Source organism: Neomonachus schauinslandi, chromosome 1, assembly GCF_002201575.2.
Source record: "Neomonachus schauinslandi chromosome 1, ASM220157v2, whole genome shotgun sequence".
NCBI classification, from domain to species: Eukaryota; Metazoa; Chordata; class Mammalia; order Carnivora; family Phocidae; genus Neomonachus; species Neomonachus schauinslandi.
Window position 1 is genome coordinate 116,321,183 of NC_058403.1, and position 19,613 is coordinate 116,340,795.

Below are 19,613 nucleotides of genomic sequence, written 5' to 3' on the forward strand. Positions count from 1 at the left end.
TGAGATAATTAACGCCACTATGCTTCAATTTCCCTATTTATTTATTTATTTATTCATTCATTCATTCATTCATTCATTTCCCTATTTATGGGATAATCCTAACTACTCTGTAGGGTCATTGTGAGTTGCAAATGAGAAAGTACATGTAAAGCACTTAGAATAGTGCCTGGTTAAAGATACTACAAAACAAAACAAAACAGAGAAACAACTATAGGCCAATATCCCTAATGAACATAGATGCAAAATCCTCAACAAAATATTAGCAAACAGCATTCAACAATATATTAAAAGGATTATTCACCATGATCAAGTGGGATTTATTCTGGAGATGCACATTGTTTAATATTTGCAAATCACTCAATGTGATACACCACATTAACAAAATGAAGGATAAAAATCATATGATCATTTCAATAGATGCAGAAAAAGCATTTGACAAAGTACAGCATCAATTCATGATTAAAAACTCAACAAAATGGGATTAGGGGGAACATACTTCAACATAATACAAGACATATATGACAGAGCCACACCTAACATCATACTTAATGATGAAAAAGGGGAGCTTTTCCTCTAAGATCAGGAAAAAGACAAAGATGTCTACTCTTGTCACTTACATTCAACAGAGTACAGGAAGTCCTAGCCCCAACAATCAGACAAGAAAAAAAAAATAATAAAAGGCATCCAAATAGGTAAGGAAGAAGTAAAATTGTCACTATTTGCAGATGACATGATACTCTACATAGAAAACCCTAAAGACTCCACCGGAAAACTATTAGAACTAATAAATGAATTCAGTAAAGTTGCAGGATACAAAATTAATATACAGAAATCTGTTACATTTCCTTTTTTTTTAATCTTTTGGAGAATATCTACTTTATTGGGTTGTGTAATGCAATCAACATAACACAATTCTTTTTTCCTTTTTTTTTTTTTTTATTCAAGAACTTCAACAGATCCTTCAAGCTTATATTACATTTTGGCAAACTATAGAAGAAGCTCCATTATAAAATCTATTTTGAAGCTGATTTGTGATAAAATCTATCAGAAAAGAAATATAAAGGGTGGAATTAACAAAGTAATGAAATACAGCAATCCAATTAAAATTAACATAACTTTCCCTCATCAAGTGGGAAAATGAAACAGTCTAACAGCTTACATTTCTAAATGAAATGTAACTAAAAATGAAGTAGCAGAAAGAGAAATTAAGAAAAAAAATCCCATTTACAATTGCACCAAAAAGAATAAATTACCTAGGAATAAACTTAACCAAGGAGGTGAAAGACCTGTACTCTGAAAACTATAAAACACCGTTGAAGGAAATTGAAGATGATGCAAACAAATGGAAAGATATACTATGCTCATGGGTTGGCTGAATTCATACTGTTACAATGCCCATAGTACCCAAAGCAATGTACAGATTCAATGCAATTCCTATCAAAATGCCAACAGCATTTTCACAGGATGAGAACACATAATTCTAAAATCTGTATAGAACCACAGAAGATCCTGAATAGTCAAAGCAATCTTGAGAAGAACTAAGCTGGAGGTATTACAATTCCAGATATCAAGATATACTACAAGATTATAACAATGGAAACACTGCAGTACTGGCACAAAAATAGACACATAGATCAATTGAAGTCCACAAATAAATCTGCATTTAGGGCGCCTGGGTGGCTCAGTTGGTTAGGCGACTGCCTTCGGCTCAGGTCATGATCCTGGAGTCCCTGGATCGAGTCCCACATCGGGCTTCCTGCTCGGCAGGGAGTCTGCTTCTCCCTCTGACCCTCCCGACCTTCCCCCCTCTCATGCTCTCTCTCTCTCAGTCTCTCTCTCTCAAATAAACAAATAAAATCTTTAAAAAAAAATCTGCATTTAAATGGTCAATTAATCCATGACAAAGTAGGCAAAAATATGCAATGAGGAAGACAATCTCTTCAATAAATGGTGCTGGGAAAACTGGCCAGCTACCTGCAAAAGAAAGAAACTAGACCACTTTCTTACACTATATATAAAATAAATTCAAAATGGATTAAAGACCTAAGTGTGAGACCTGAAACCATAAAACTGGAAGAAAATTTAGGCAGTAATCTCTTTGATATTGGCCTTAGCAATATTTTTCTAGATATGTCTCTTCATGCAAGGGATACAAAAGCAAAGATCAACTATTGGGACCTACACCAAAATAAAAAGCTTTTGCACATCGAAGGAAACCATCAACAAAATGAAAAAACAACCTACTGAATTGAAGAAGATATTTGCAAATGATGTATCTGATAAGTGGTTCATATCCAAAATATATAAAGAACTTATACAACTCAACACCAAAAAAAACCTCAAATAATCCCATTAACAAATGGGCAGCGGAACTAATAGACATTTTTCCAAAGAAAACATACAAAAGGCCAACAAGACACATGAAAAGATGCTCAACATCACTAATCATCAGGGCAATGCAAATCAAAACCACCAGAAGCTATCACTTTATACTTGCCAGAATTGCTAGAATGAAAAAGACAAGAAATAGCAAGTATTGGCAAGGATGCAGAGAAAAAGGAACCCTCATGCGTTGTTGGTGGGAATGTGAATTGGTGCAACCACTGTGGAAAATAGTGTGAAGGTTCCTCAAAAAATTAAAAACAGAAATACCATATAATCCATTAATTCCATTACCGGGTATTTACCCAAAGAAAACAAAAACACTAACTCAAAAAGATATGTGCATCCCTGTATTCACTGCAGCATTATTTATAATAGCCAAGATATGGAAGCAACCTAAGTGTTCATTGATAGAAGAATGATTGAAGAAGATGTGGTATCTATAGAGAGAGAATAGAATATTACTCAGCCATTAAAAAGAGTGAGATCTTGCCATTCATGACAACATGAATGGACCTAGAGGGTATTATGCTAAGTGAAATAAGTCAGACAGAAAGAGGTAAATACTACATCCCACTTTTATGTGGAATCTAAAAAACAAAGCAAATGATCAAACAAACAAATAGAAAAGATCCATAAATACAGTGAACAAACTGATGGTTGCCAGAGGGGAGGTAGGTAGGATGATGGACAAAATGGGTGAAAGGGAGTGGGAGGTACAGGTTTCCAGTTATAGAATGAATAAGTCATGGGGATGAAAGGTACAGCATAGGAAATATATTCAATGAAACTGTAGTCACGGTGTATGGTGACAGAAGGTAGCTACACTTGTGGTGAGCATAGCATAATGTATAGTTGTCCAATCACTTTGTTGTATACCTGAATGTCACATTGTTTATCAACTATACTTCAATTAAAAAACAAAAGAGTAGTGCCTGCTCATAGTAAGTGTTCAAAGTATATTACCTATTAGCTTTGTTAGCATTATTACCAATAAAGCAGTGGTAATGCAGGGTTTGAGTCTAAGTCTTGCTGCTTACAAGGTATGTGACTTTGGGTAAGTCACTTAACTCTCTGAATCTTGGTTTCACCTCTGTAAAAATGGGTGTTCAGAATACTTCAGAGAGTTGTTGTGAAGAAACCTAAGAGACTGTATATGAAAGCACCTTTTCAAACTGCAACAACTTTATGGAAACGTCAGTTGTTATTTTTATTATTAACTATCATTATGATTAATTAACAAGTGGTAGCTGTATGAGTCTATAAGTGAGGAAGACAGACTCTGAACTTCGGCCCTCCCTAAATTATAATGACTGTGCATTCCCTCTTCCAAGGTAGTTTATTATATACAAAGGCTTTTCTTATTGCACTGTCCATTTCTTTTTTTAAATTATTTTATTTGAGAGGATTGTGTGCACAAAAGGGGGGAGCGCAGAGGGAGAGGGAGAGACAGAATCTCAAGCACACTCCCTACTAAGTGCAGAGCGCTACACAGGGCTCAATCCCATGACCCCAAGATCATGACCTGAGCTGAAACCAGAGTTGGTCACTTAACCAACTGAGCCACCCAGGTGCCCCTGCACTGTTCATTTCAATCTCACCATTATTCCATGAGGTGAACAGATATTACCCCATGCTTCAGAGTAGGAAACAGGTTCTGAAAGCTTATGTGACTTGATCAAGATTGATCTGTGACAGAACTGGTTTTAAGACTAGGTCTTCTGACTCAGAGTTCAATGTTCTTTTCAAAACTCCCTACTGCCAAGTTAAATATTTAATTTTAAAAATGCTTTGTTCTCAGTTCTCCACCTAATTTTGCCTGGAGTTGTAAACACTACCTACCTCCAATGAAATGCCAGTGTTTATATCGGTCACTTTTGCATGTATGATGTTCAAAGTGTATTTCTAACTTCCAGAATTCTACTTACTTCAAAAGTGAACATAATTTTGTGGTATAATATTCTCATAATTTCTCAGTGATAACTTACGATTATTAAAATTTTCTCTCCTATTAAAAGTTCTCCTTTTGCCATTTCTCTGTAATTTAGTTCTGCTTCTATGAACTGCAGTGCAAAAATGCTTATATTTCAGTGGTCCACAATTTTTAACCATTAGCATTCATAATACTAGGTATTCTAATTGGGCGGGGAAGTATTCTCAGCTTTCCAGTAATATTGGAAAAGAATGAAAAAAACTCAATAGATTGGACATGACATGGGTTAACTATTTAAGGAGCACTTATTGCTCACTTGCCTGATTCTGTGTCAGGCCTTTTAGATATTTTATCCTACTGAAAAATCATAACAAATCTGGGTCCTCAATTCTTAATTTTCCCTCCCATATTATTTATCACCTTTTATTATCCCTTAATCTTTATAAAGGTTCCATTCTATTTCAAATTTTCATAATTCTAAATGATAACTTTACAAGATGTTCATTTGGGAAGGACTGGAAAGGTGGTTTTTTTTTTTTCCTTTAAGGAAGAATCCAAATAGTCCTACAACATTATGCAACCACTATAAATTAAATCAATTTCTATCTAGTCTTTTTACATATATTTTTTTCTGTGTGGCTTCAATCATATGGTCTCTAAAACTTTGTAACTTGCTTTATTTATTATCATAAACTTACCATTTCCTCAGGTTTTTAAAAATTCAGGTTAATGGATACAAATGTGCTTGAGTTTTGAGTTGTTTCTAAATTTTCGCTAGTGTAAATAATGCTTCAGTGAATACCTGTGTGTATAAAGCTGTTCTTATATTTGAATTATTAAATAGGCTATTGAGTAATAGATATCAAATATTTATTAGAATGAATGTCTTATGGATCTTTGAAAAAGCACTGGAGAGAAGAGCCAACTGAAATCAGTGGGAAAGGATGAACTACCAAATACCTATACATATTTCTGGGAAAATTGGCTATTTGGAAAAAAAAGAATTTGATTACTATTTCACATCATATAATGAGTAAACTTGAGATGGATTAAAGACTCAATCATAAACAGCCAATTATTAAACTTTAGGAGAAAATATATTTATGACATTAGGACAGGGACAGATTTTTTCTTAAAGAAGTTACTAAAAGTGGAAATCACAGGTAAAAATGTAATAAGTTTTACTACATTAAAATAAAAAAAATTTCGGGACACCTGGGTGGCTCAGTCAGTTAAGCGGCTGCCTTCGGCCCAGGTCATGATCCCAGAGTCCTGGGATTGAGTCCCACATCGGGCTCCTTGCTCAGCAGGGAGCCTGCTTCTCCCTCTCTCTCCCTTTGCTTGTGCTCTCTCTGTTAAATAAATAAAAATCTTTTAAAAAATAAATTAATTAATTAAATAAAATAAATTTCTGCATGAAAAAGACCAATAACAGCATTAAAAGACAAAAGTGAAAAGTTTAAGGAGATGACAGACTAGAAGAATATATTTGAAATATAAATAACCAAAACATAATAGTAACAAGATTTTATGACGAACTAATTAGCAAGAAAAAGTCATAGTGGGTAAAATATATGATCCAAAAATTCACTAAAGAGATATCACAAAAGATCAATAAACAAGGAAAATATGCTCATTTCATAAAGGGAAATGCAAAGTAAACAATAATGTGATAACAGCTCATACTTACCCAACTAGCAAAAATTAGAAATTTGTCAATACTAAGTGTTGGCTAGAATGTGGGGAAATACTTTTATACACTCATGTAGGATTCAAAATTGGTGTAACCACTTTAAAGTATTTGCCGGGGCGCCTGGGTGGCTCAGTCGTTAAGGGTCTGCTTTCGGCTCAGGTCATGATCCCAGGGTCCTGGGATCGAGCCCCGCATCGGGCTCCCTGCTCGGCGGGAAGCCTGCTTCTCCTTCTCCCACTCCCACTGCTTGTGTTCCCTCTCTCACTGTGTCTCTCTCTGTCAAATAAATAAATAAAATCTTAAAAAAAAATAAAAAATAAAAAATAAAGTATTTGCCAATATGTATTAAAGTTGAAAATTCATACACCTTATCATCCAGCCCACTTCTAGGTATTTTCCTCTTGTAGAGAATCTTTCACATGTATGCACTTAAGGACAAGAATATCCATAGAATTTTTTTAGTAATAGCAAAAAATAAGAAATAAACTAATTGTCCTAATTCCCTTGTTGGAGGAGGGAAAAAACAATGATGATACATTTATCCAATAGAACACTATACAGCAGTCTAAGTGAACGGACAAAATCCACATGTATTAGTATAGATAAGCCTTTAAAAATAATGTTGAGTGTAAGAAATGGAATGCAAAAGGATGTTTATGGCTACATTTCTGTAAACTTTTAAAATACAAATGCAATATAATATTTATATGTATATTAAGTTTCTGTAAAATTTTTAAAAAATACTGATTATATATAATATTCTATACTAAAAATAATATCAATTATTGCTTATGGACACATATATGTGAAGTTTCAGAACATAGTCATGGAAAGAAAAAACACTTTCTAACTTCAGGGTATTGCTCACTTTGAGGGAGAGGTGGAGGGAAGGACTTTAACTCTGAGACATCATTTAAGATATTTGAAGCAAAATTAAGAACATAAACGTCGTAAAAGAGAAACAGCTGTGGTTTAGGATTTTTAAGCTCAGTGCTGCCTCTGAGTGGCCCACTGACCGCCCCCCCCCCCCCACTGGGGGACAATATTAGGTCAGGGGGACAATATTAGGTCAGGGCTTAAAACATTTTTTAGTAGAGGAACCCTTCATTTAAAGAAAATCTGACACTTCTTCACAATGTGTAAAATCAAAACTGCTCAGGCAGAAACGGGAGGGCAGATGCAGGGCAGGCCCCAGAGCAGTTGTTCTCACTTCCTGTCAACCTGCTCCCTTCACGCAGCCCAGGCATTGGCAGAGATCAGTTTGCAGACCCCAAGATCAGCTGACCTCCAAGGCAGCTTCTCCCTCTGACAGCCTGTGTGTCTGTGGTATTAAGCACTTCTTAAACATCAGTTACATGAGGTTAAAGCTTGTATGCTTGCCACATACAAGGGCTCTGAAAGAAACATCTGGAAGAATGGAAGAATGCTTTTTACTGTGAATAACCATTTTGTAATGTGGCTGTCCCACAGATTTGAATGTCAAGGGTAGGATTTCTCCCCATTTTTAAGAAAACATGAATTATCTTTCTGCTGCTCATGTCACTTCCTTACCTCCCTAAACTTATGCCCTTACCATTCTATGCTTTGATCTCCTCTCCTGCCTCCTTTTCTTGTGGTCTTTGCCTCTTTGTTTCCTCTCTATTTCTCCATCTCATCTACCAGCCATTTATCGGGTTCCCGAAGGACCCCACCAAACCTCCCAAACGAGAGGCCAAGAATCCACTGCTTTACTTTTTCATCACTCACTTTTCCTTTAACTCTCTGTACCCACTTCTGGTTGAAAATCAATTGAAAAGGATCAGCAACGACTTCCTAATTATGAAACCCGAAGGATTTCTTCTCAGCTCTCAAACCCCTTTTTGCAGCCATGGACATCAGAGTTGGATAGGTAGAGTCAGCTGCTCTGCTGCTGTTCCCTCAGTCAGCCAGGTGGTAAACACAGGTTCATTCTGGGGTTTTTCATTCTTGTCTCTCTCTCTACTTATTGAGTTTCAGATAAATAATTAATAATTGAGAAATGTATGTCCCAGATGTAGTACTAAGGAATTATTCTGAAAAAGAATTATCTGAAGTTCCAATTTAACTGGTCATCCTGTATTTTTATTGGCTAAATCTGGCATCCCTGAGTTAGAGAGTAGCACCTCCTTCTTACACTACACTTCTTCCTCACTTTCTGTGGCCCTGAGCTCCATTCTCTCCCATTCTCTGATTATTTCTTCATTGTCTCCCTCCCTGGTAGTGCCCTTCTTCCCAATTCCAGGATTCTTACCTTGGTCCTCTTCTCTTCTCTATGGTGCTCACTCTTTCAGAGATCTCAACTAAACTTGTCAAATCATTTCCTCTATGCTGATGATTCTGAATCATTTCTTCTTGGCCTTGACCTTTCCTCCAAGCACAGACTTTCAAGTGTCTCCCAGACACCTTGGACTCAATGAGCAAAGGTGTCAATTAGCCCTCGGCTTTTCTGACCTGTCTTAATCTCTGCCACATCAGCTCCTCCCAACCACGTTCTCTCAGTAATTCATCCAGGCAGCAAAAACATAGATTTCTTTGGAGTTTTTCATTTTTGCTGCTCTATTTTACCTGCAAACCCTGCTAATCCTCTTTGCCACATGCCTGGCTTATTCTAAGTAAATACTTGTTGAATGAATGAATGTCTCTTGGGTTTGTTTCTTTCTTTCCATTCTGTCATGGCCACCTGAATTCACATGGTCATTACCCTGACTCATTTTGGTAATTGCAGCTTCACAGTGGTTTCACTTCATTCAGGCCAATCTTGAGGCCCCTCCAAATTAATCTGCCTAAGACATCCTCTTAAAAAAAAAAGACTTTATTTTTTGAGTAGGTAATACATTCACATAGCTCAGTGTTCAAAAGATACAAAATAGTAAGTTAGAATCTTGAAGAGGTGATTCAATATCATCTCTTTTCCCTATTAATTACATTTCTTTTATAACTAATTGAGACATAGGTACAAAAGTGAGAAAGATGGAGATCAAAAACTAGTTGAAATAGTGAGGATTGGTTTTTGAGCTGGCTTACTCATCTTTCTCTAGAACTAGAAAGACTTACATACCTAGCTACAGACTCAGCTGGAGTGTATGGGCCTTCCTGCTGGGCTTTGCTCTTATAAAGCTTAGGTCTGGGTGGAGCCAGGGACATCTACTCTCAGCAAGCAGGCTGATTCCAACATGGAGAGAGGAGAGCACTGAGCTGCATACACTCAATTCCTTTTTTCCAACTCAGTAATCAGAGTAGTCACTCTCTGTTTCCTGGGGATGAGTGAGTGGAAGGTGGGACCAGGGCTAAGAGTGTTAAATCCTGCACAGCACTCCTCAGCTGGTGGGCTGATGGGTTACAGGTGGGCCACGACATTTCAATCCCCTCATCCTTGGGCTAAGGATAGTCAGAGGCCCAAGTCTAATCCTTTCAGTCCTGCGTAGTCTTACCAGGACCCTAATTTTTCAACAGTTTACCCCTATTGACCCAATATAATCATTTTCTGTGTCATGATGGGGAAAATGCTGGGATGTACTGCTCTAAGCAGCGGTCATCTCTATATTTATACTTGATCTTAGCCAAAAGGCCGAGAAGCGATCATGTCTGTATTTATAGATAGGAAGCCAGGACAAAGATAATCACCTGCTCACTAAATATACAGAAAATCCTTCTTCCAACTTCTACCTTTCTTTTCTGCTACCAGTTTCTCTTTCCTAGCCTCACTGGAGGCAACCATTAGTTTGTGTGTATGTGTGTGTGTGCACATGTGCATGCGTGTGTATGTGTGTGTGTGTGTGTACATATAAATATGTATATATTTACATATATATGTAAATATTCTGCATCCCCTTTTTTTACACAAATCTTGGAATAGGCAAAATGCCTTAACAAACTATCCCCAAATCTCAATGATTTAACATGATAATGGTTTATTTCTTGCTCATGTCCCAGTACAGTATGGCCTTTGGGCCAGTGACGAGAGAACTATAGTCTTCTCCAGTAGCCGTTAATCATCCCAACTTCCTTTAACCTACTGGCTCTGCCAGTCCCTAGGGATATGAGCCCTCTGCCAGATGCTCTATATGAGCAACAAAGAAAGGAATAGAGCATGAAAGATTTAGGGGGTTTTCAGGGACCAGGCTTGGAAATAATTTATATTCCTTTTGTCCATATTTAATTGGCTAGATCTCTGTCATATGACTACAAGGAAATGAAGTCTAGGTGTCTGACAAGGACAAAAATGAAATGGGGTATGGTGAGCCCATAGCAATCTTTGTTATATGCACTGGACATGCTGATCTTATACCTTGCTCTTTTGACTTGACAACAAATTATAGAGAGCAACCATTTCAATGCATAGACAGTTTCCCTGGCCTTTCTAAAAGTTATATAGTATTCAGTTGTATGAATTACACCATAATTTATTTAACCAATTCATGATTTAATTATCCCCAACATTTTTTTTCATTCTTTCATCTGTAGTGAATGCTCTTATCCTTATGTCATTCCATACATGTACAAGCATATCTGTAGGATAAATTCTCAGATGAGATATTGCTGAATCAAATGGTAAGGACATTTAACATTTGGATACCTATTGCCAAATTACCCTATTAAGAGGTTATACAAATTTATATTCCCACTGGCCACTTTATTGTTTAATCCTACTTGTATAAAACATTTCTACTTTCTCCAATTTTGAATGAGTGTAGCTTAAATCCATCTCCACAGGGTCAGAGAGAGCTCATAGTCTAGGTAATATCCATCGGCATTAAATTCCTCCTCTATCCCTCAGGAGTTTTGCATTGTCTATTTCTATTTCCCAAGTGTGTCTGGTACCTCCTATCAAAAGCATAACTTAGGGCAAAGGAAAACAAATGCACACTCTTGAGCTGTCTCCAGGTATGTCTCAAAGCTGCCTACCCTGAGCCAGCCAAGTTTTCTTTGAAGTCTCCTATTTATAGTAAGAGCACATACAGACTTTTTGAGATTTTTTGACTATGTCTGCATTTATTTTAATATTTAAAATGTTTCAAATCATCTGCTGTTGAGTATAACTGAAACTCCAGGAAGCTACCAGTTTCCTCTGAGGCTTGGTGAATTGGCCCACTGCCCCCAGGGCAGACAAAGGATCATGTTCTGTATGGTGGTGCCCCATGGATAAGCTCCTATCCATCCTTCAAAACCCAGTTCATATGCTGCCTGAACATCAAGCCTCCCTGCAGGGTTAGCAAGCCCAGAATGGTGTTTCTGTCCTACAGAACTCTGAATTACAGCCTAGCCCCATGCCTTTTACTGTGCTTGCACATTATCTTTCCTTTCTTAGCTATAGCCTTCATGAATTCACTGTATCTATCATATATCTTTAAGTACTTTGTAGCAAAGAAGAAACTTACTAAATTTTTAATGAAAAAAGCATTGAAAATGATTGAACACATTATTGTGTTAACCACTTCTGCTTTTCCAAAGGAATAAGGAATTACCAAAATAATAAAATCTACTTCTGAGTCCCAACTCCTCTTAAACACTCCTACATCTTGTTCTAAGTAGTTATGTTAGCCAGCTGTTTCCTCAGAAACTACACATTTAGTCTGCCTATGAATATACACTCAATTCTCAGTGATATGCCTGTCACACTGATTAACACTGAGCATGCCATTCATTTCTTCTCCTGTCCCTGAAAAATGGGGATAATTGCATTTGCCAGCTACCACTCAGGAGATGTGAAAACAAAAAATTCAGTCCCTCAGTTGTACTAGCCTGCAATTCAGTTGCTTACTAGCTTATGTGGCTAGTGGCTACCATATTGGATAGTACAATTATAGTGTATTTCCATCATCGCAGGAAGTTCTATTGGACAGGGCTGGTCTTTAAGTTCTCTATCTTAGAGGACTAAGGTCTTTAGCTGAAATATTTCTAGCTTTCTGTTTTCACTTGTCTTAGATTTTCCCCCTCAAATTATATTGAAAAATTTTAATTGTTTGGGCCTTAAAAACAGTCTCACCTCCAAGGCCATGATTTGAACACAAAATTTGAGGAAAATGACATGTGGAATCGCCATCTGGAGATTGGTACAGCAGCAGATCCTGCCATTTCTGAGAAATTGTCTGGGTTTGGAGTTACTCCCAGAACTCTGATTTAGCAGTTCCTAAGCTTATAGCAAGTCTGAAAGGAACACAAATCTGTTTTGTATATACAAATAAATCCTCGTATGCTGCATGCCATTCTCAGCCTGCCAGTTTCATCTGGGTGCTCCAGAAAATATAATTCAATAGCACATTAGTTAACCTGCATGCAGGGAATGGGGCATTCTGATTATTGAAATGTTCTGGTTGAGTGATTAACCTGATTTTTGCAGAAAAACTGCTGAGGCAAGGGATTTTCTGTCCAAAATGTTTGTGCCAGGGTACTTTTTTCTTCCAGATGATCACAGCTGCATTGCTTCATTCCTGCAACACTCAGAAATATATCTCTTTGCTAAAAACTTTCAAATATGCAATTGATACACTTTCAAAGGGACCTCATAAAAATAGATCAGTAATGGTATACAGATAATCTTAGAAGAAAGAACAAACTTAGAAGGAAACGTAGTATCTTTGCCCAAATTTTACACAGCCATAACCTTCAAGAGTTCCTAACAGCTTGAAAAATATTTTATTTTCTTTAGTAATAAATACTTAAAATGCTTACTAGATGTTAGGCAGTGCTACAAGGGCTTTACGAATATTAATTGATTTAATTTTTACAACCACCTTAAAATTAGGTATCACATTATTATATTCATTCTAAAGATGAAGAAACTCAGGCACAGAGAGCTATGGATGGGCCATAGTTGATCTACCTGAATGCTCATTGATACAAGCAGTTGTAGCATCAATGGATGACTAAGTTTATGGGGACCTGGCTGAGTTAAGTGACTCCTACTTCCTGCACCCACCCCTTCCCAAATATTACATGAGTAATGTTGAGGGACTGTTACAGAAAGGGAGAAGGAGGCTCCAAAGTGCTAAAAGAGCACAGAAGTAACTGGGGAAATCAAAGTGGATTTCAGAGAAGAGCAGCTTCTGAGATCCAACATCAGAGATGAGTTAGAATTAAGGCAAAAAAAGGGAGGGAAAATTAAATATTATAGCTGTGAAACCATGTATCTGAAAGATTTTGATGAGTACTGTAATGGTTAAAAAGCCCTAGTGGTGAATAATGAATGACTTTGTGTGTGTTTGGGGAGGGGGGTAGAGAAAGAAGACGGTCAGTCTAAGTGAGATTTTAAAGATTAAAAGAGTTTCATTTTCAGACTTCCCAGCAAATAGTGGATATTTGATTACATATTTCATTTCATTGTATTTCACATCAAGTAATTTTTTTTGGCCAACTTTAACATTTAAGTAAAAGCCAATAAACAAATACTAGAAAAATCCATTTGCGCTTTCCAATATATTTTTCCACAGAGTCTGGAAAACGTTTTAAACTCTGGAATGGGATAAAGTAGGGAAAACTAAGACCAAATTTTTAAAAATGTTTTATTTGGTAAAAGTTTAAATAAACTCTTGTCAGAAGCTAAAATGTTTGAGCACTGCCAGAAAATTTCTTGGACCGGAAAAAAATAAAATAGAATGAAAACATTTAAAATGTGAAAAGTGGACAACTACCAAAATAAATGCAAAGAGTTTTCTTTGCCCAGAGAGGTTTTATTGAATTGTTGTTATTAGCTATAAAATCGGGTATAGGTTTTACATTGAAAATATTACTTCATGGTTACATTGCATTTATGAATTTCTAAGTTTGCATTTTTTCTTATTTTCATCTGTGCTAATTTACTAGCATGTTAATATACCTCATACAAACTTAGCCGAGGTGACTATAACTGTATTGTTAAAGCACATTTTTTTAGTGACCCAAAGGAGCATCTTCCTAACTGCACTTTTATCTTTTCTGGCAGATGACATTTGATCCAGAAATCTTCTTCAATGTTTTACTGCCACCAATTATATTTCACGCAGGATACAGCCTAAAGAAGGTAAATAACACAGTGATTATTTTCTTCCTTTACCGTTAAGCAGAAAATTGTACCAGCACTAATGAAGAAACAATTATGAGCTTATTTAATTCATAAGGATATCATTATCTTAGATTAAATGATACAGATTCCAATCTGACACACTTAGAATTCTTCTAAATCTGCTCTGCTCTGCATTGACCATTAGCCACATGCAGCCATTAAACCCTTGAAATGTGGCTAGTTTGAATGAAAACGTGCTTTAAGTGTAAAATATGCATTGGATTTCACAGACTTAGTATTTAAAAAGAATGTAAAATATCTCCATTATGTTTGATATTGATTTCATGTAGAAATGATAATATTTTGGATATATTGGGTTAAATAAGACATATATTACCAAAATTCATTTTGCTTTTTTTTAAACTTACTTTAATTGGATACTAGAAAAATCTTAAATGCCTTATGTGGCTAACATTATATTTCTATTGGATAATATTCTAGATAACTGTAACCAAAGAGTTAGCTGTTAATTGGGATAGATACTGGGTTTATCAGTCAGGGTGAAAACTCAAGCTACTTGCTAATACTCAGCTGTTGATGTTCATAGAAAGGAAGTCCAGTCTTGTAGCTTCTGTGCTCTTGCCTGACGTTATTTGGGTACCGCCTGAATGTGCACTTTTCATAGATTAGTAATTCCCTTAATAGTTTAAGTGCTAGCATTTCCTGTGCCTCAGAATGAGGCTCGGGTGTGTTTGAATTTTGAGATGCAGAGGTAGTATAGCTGCTTTTCTGCTGCCCATACCCCACCCAGAGACTCCTGAGGCTCTCATCCCTTTGGCCTGTCAGCTCCAACTCAAGGCGGCTTGTTCAGAACAGACCTGATTTTCTTGTGTACTCCAGGCTCCCTCTTGCCGTCAGTTCTAACTACTCAGCTCCCACTTAGAGAAATGGAAGAGAGTTTTCCCAAGCCAGCATTTGAGAAGTCTTAGAAGGCTGGATTTCCTCAGGTCATCCTTCCTTATCCCTAGCCCTAATACTAGGCATTGTTTTGTGTGATTCACTAAAATAAATTGTTGTAGGTGATAAAGTTTTGTTTCATTACACTCAGAAGAAATATAAGTCAGAGAGCCAATGAGTCAAAAGGCAACTAAAATCTTTTAGAATAGTATTTTTAAAATGCTAAATGGGTTCCATTGACAACTAAATTTCTTAAAAGCTTTGTCTTCTGTTAATCATTCCAGAGTCCTGCATGGACATTGCCCCAGTTCTTTACATTCTCTCTCAGGTCCAGCCGGTTCTGGCAGTCATTCTCTCCTCTCTACCCTGTCATTTTCTGATGTATTTCTTCCCCCATTTCTCTGAGAAACCTCTGTCCTTTGCAGTATAAATAGGTTCAGCCTTATCTGTACAATAAGGCCAGGAACTAAGGCTCAAAAATAAAATTTGCCTGCACAGTGAGGGAAGAGAGGGGCTGTGAAAGTGCATACATTTATTTTTATTTCCTGTTACAGTAACAAAATATATGGATGTACTATATGAAATATTCTTTTCTCCCCAGAGACACTTTTTTCAAAACTTAGGATCTATTTTAACATATGCCTTCTTGGGAACTGCCATCTCCTGTATCGTCATAGGGTAAGTGACATTCAGAGCTCAAGTTCCAGGTGGCTGTGGGGCCAGTGATCTGTGGGAGGAATCTCACTTTTCCTGGACTCACACTGACTGGGTGATTTGTCTACCTTTTTCTGTATATTACATCTTTACACATTTCTTCTGACTCAATTCCAAGGTTTATATGTATTCTGACAAACATAAGCCTTCAAATCAAAGTAAACTGAAATTAGGTTGCTGGATTTTCTCTGTGAGTTTTGGACCTCTGACTTAGGGAATGTGGATAACTTGGCTTGAGTTATGTGAATCACATTGCATTCACCCCCCCTTTTTTTTGCTTGAATAATGCAGGTAAACACACTACATTCTTTTTTCATCTTTTTTGCAGGACCCTACCTGTATTAGACAGGAGTACAATAGTAGCTACATGTCAAGGGTTTGCTCTCTAGGGAAGGTTTGTAAGAGGACAGTCTGAGACAGACATCTCCAAATATCAGCAGAGCTGTTTAATGCTGGGATGGCTTTTCAGTTGATATGCTATAGAATGCAGCCTTGTTTTTTTCTCACTCTATTTTATTGGTTATGCTGCTAAGCCCCCAAGTCTAACTCTATAGACTCTGGCTTGCAGCTCATCACAAAGCAAAATATGATATAAAATGGTGAAGCCAATCCAATTCACTTATAATCCTATCCAATACATTAAATCTCCACTGCAGAAAACATGTTCAGCTGCTATGACTATGATGGTGTGGATGTCTTAAATTGTCTGATACAGCCAACTCTACCCTTGAATTTTACTGCATACAGCTATTATAACCCTAATGTAAGAAACTGAAGCTAAAAACACATGCTAGTCACTTATCCAGCTCTTCCCTTACGAAGTATTTAGTGTGTGTCACTGGAAGACTAAGGAGGTATCATTACTTGGACCTGAAAGCGGGGGGGTGGGCTATGTTGAATTCTCTGTTAAATTTTTATTGCTTGAAGCCTAGAATGAGTCAGACTACATTAGGAAAATGTCCAGCATAGTTAGGGCAGTGAGGAAGCTAAAGATTTTAGCACTTGAAGGTGGAGGCTTGCAGGGATATAGATTGAGGAGTCTCATTAAGTCTGGACACCTAAGAGGTGTTTAAACTGTGACTAAGAGGCAAACATGGATTTTATCCTTCTCAAAGCATGTTTAGAAGAGAGTTGTTCTCTCTGAAACAAATAATGCAATATATGTTAAGGAAAAAAAAAAAAGAAGAAGAAGAAGGTAGCGGGAGGGGAAGAATGAAGCGGGGGAAATCGGAGGGGTAGACGAACCATGAGAGACGATGGACTCTGAAAAACAAACAGGGTTCTAGAGGGGAGGGGGGTGGGAGGATGGGTTAGCCTGGTGGTGGGTATTGAGGAGGGCACATTCTGCATGGAGCACTGGGTGTTGTGCACAAACAATGAATCATGGAACACTTCATCTAAAACTAATGATGTAATGTATGGGGATTAACATAAGAATAAAAAAAAAATTAAAAAAAAAAAAAAGAAGAAAGTTGTTCTATTCTGTTGGTATGCCATAACTAAATATTCAAATTTCAAAGCTGGCAAGGGCCTTCAAGATTTGTGTAATTAAAGCACCTTATTCTGAAGATGGAGAAAGTAACATCTTGAAACTCTAATCAGTTGTCTTAAGAAATATATATAAAGTAGAGCCATGGTCAGGACAAAATTCAGACTTTGACTCCTGACTTAGCAGGTCTTACCATCATCCCCTCTTTCTTTAGTAATTTTTTGTACATTCCTCTACACCGTTCATACACATTGACAGACAGCTCTGAGATGTGTGGACTCTCAACAATGTTCATCAGTTTCTAGCAAATATTGATGGTTAGCAGTTCTATAATATGAGGATCTGAAATGTATAATGGATCTAAATTCTAAACTTATGGACAATGCTGTTAAATTATGTAATAGTCAGTTTTCATTATTACCCTGTTTCCTTTGTCTAACTGATTTTAAGTATACTTAAGTGTATGTATTTATACAGTATGCTTTCATCATCATGAGAATTCTATAATCTATTTTTGAAAAAGAGCAACAATGTGTGTGTGTGTGTGTGTATAATTGACTTTTCTAAAAAAATTCAGTTCGGGAGATTTGGTAAAGTTCATTTACTGGAGTTGATAACCTCTTCTGATTCTAAGGCTGCAATCAATAATTTTTGATGGAAAGTGATTTGAATAAAAAGTATAGCCCTGGGAAAACTTTTAGAACCATGTGCTTTGTTTGAACTGGCATTATCTGAAAAACAAAAACTTGTAGGGTGCCTTCGTAATGTGGGTCATTAAAGTATAGAAGGGATAGGTAGTTTAAAGATTTTAAGGTCTTTTCCAGTAAAGTAAAGGAAACCATTAAAGAGCTTTAGCTTGATGGTGACAAGGTCAGATTTATACTTTGGGAAGGTCATTCTGGTTGTTGTGTGAAGGAGAGATTTTAAAGTGGGGAAAAGATGGCAGTCAGGGGACAATTTAAGAGGCAATTTCCATAAGCTAGGTTGGAAATATAAGGACCTGGCCTCAGAAAGTGGCAGTAAAGATGGATATGGAGGCGCCTGGGTGGCTCAGTCGTTAAGCGTCTGCCTTCGGCTCAGGTCATGATCCCAGGGTCCTGGGATCGAGTCCCACATCGGGCTCCCTCCTTGGGGGGAAGCCTGCTTCTCCCTCTCCCACTCCCACTGCTTGTGTTCCTGCTCTCACTATCTCTGTCTCTGTCAAATAAATAAATAAAATCTTTAAAAAAAAAAAAAAAGATGGATATGGAGTCATCAACATGTTGAAATCCTGAGAGATAATGGAGTAATCAAAGGTAAGTGTATGGAGTGAGAAGGAATTTACCTGGGCAACAGCACTATCTGAAGAAAGGGAAGAGATAACCACAAAGGACTAAGAAGTATTAGGCGCAAGATACAGGAAGAAAATAAGCAGGACATGTGTCTGGAAGTCAAAGGAAGAGGGAAAGGGAGGGTAGACGGTGTCTAACACAAGGAGGTCAAATGGGACAGGAATTGGAGTATCCGTTGGATTCAACCCCTTGGAGGTGATGGGTGACTTCACACTCGTCCTATGGGCAGAATAGAGTATTGGCAAGTCCAATTGTTTTGGGTCCTGTGGGATGAGAAACAAGAATTTATTTTTATGCTGTTGATCTCCAGATACAATTTCAGAACTTCTGAAGGAAAGGCACAAACTTGAATTCAAGCCAAACTGACACTTACGCAAGTTAGTGACTCTCATTGTATGAGTCATTCAAACATACACTCAAACCCTAGAAAATGAGTGGTTATGCTTTCCTGATAAATTAATAGTAATAAAAACAACACAACAAACATTCATTGAGTGCTTTATATGAAGTATACCCTTTTTAAAAGTACATAGATTAATTCAATCCTCAAGATAATCCTATTAAGTAGATACTATTATTACCCTCATTTAACAGCTAAGACAGCTGAAGTTTAGAGAGAACACAGTGTAAGTAATAGAGCTGGCATTAGTAACTAAATAGTTTGGCTCCAGAGTCAAATTCTCAATGCCAAAAATGTGCTTTACTTCTATTTGTTATCATTACTAAAAAATAGAATGTAAAACATTAAACTAAAAAATAAAATTGAATAAATCAGTCAATATTCACTAGCATACCACACGTTTCTTCATTAGCCCCATAGGAGTTCTCACAGATATGAAAGATTTTTATTTGGGAATCCCATTCAAAAGGAATTCACATTTTTGAGAGGAAAAAGGAATGCCTGGGTTTATGCAGATATATTCATACTTGCATGAAATGAGCAGAAGGAGAGATTCAGGACAGTCCTAGATTGGACTGAGAATAATTTCATAGAGGAGATAGATTCTTAGTCATTTAGCTGAAGGGGATGAGGTAGTTGGATTTTCCATGCCATCAAGTGCGTTAGTCCTGGTGGGTGTGGGGAACATTACGTCAGATTCAAAGCAGGAGAGCAG

General features: G+C 36.9%; 1 protein-coding gene across 1 annotated transcript in view; it reads left to right on the forward strand.

Moving 5' to 3' along the window:
- Positions 1-19,613, forward strand: part of SLC9A9 (solute carrier family 9 member A9) — a 554,145-nt gene that overhangs the window by 31,855 nt on the left and 502,677 nt on the right. The window contains exons 3-4 of the mRNA XM_021678860.1: positions 13,948-14,025; positions 15,566-15,642. Of these exons, the coding sequence (XP_021534535.1) occupies positions 13,948-14,025; positions 15,566-15,642 (155 nt within the window). The remainder of the gene's footprint in view (positions 1-13,947; positions 14,026-15,565; positions 15,643-19,613) is intronic.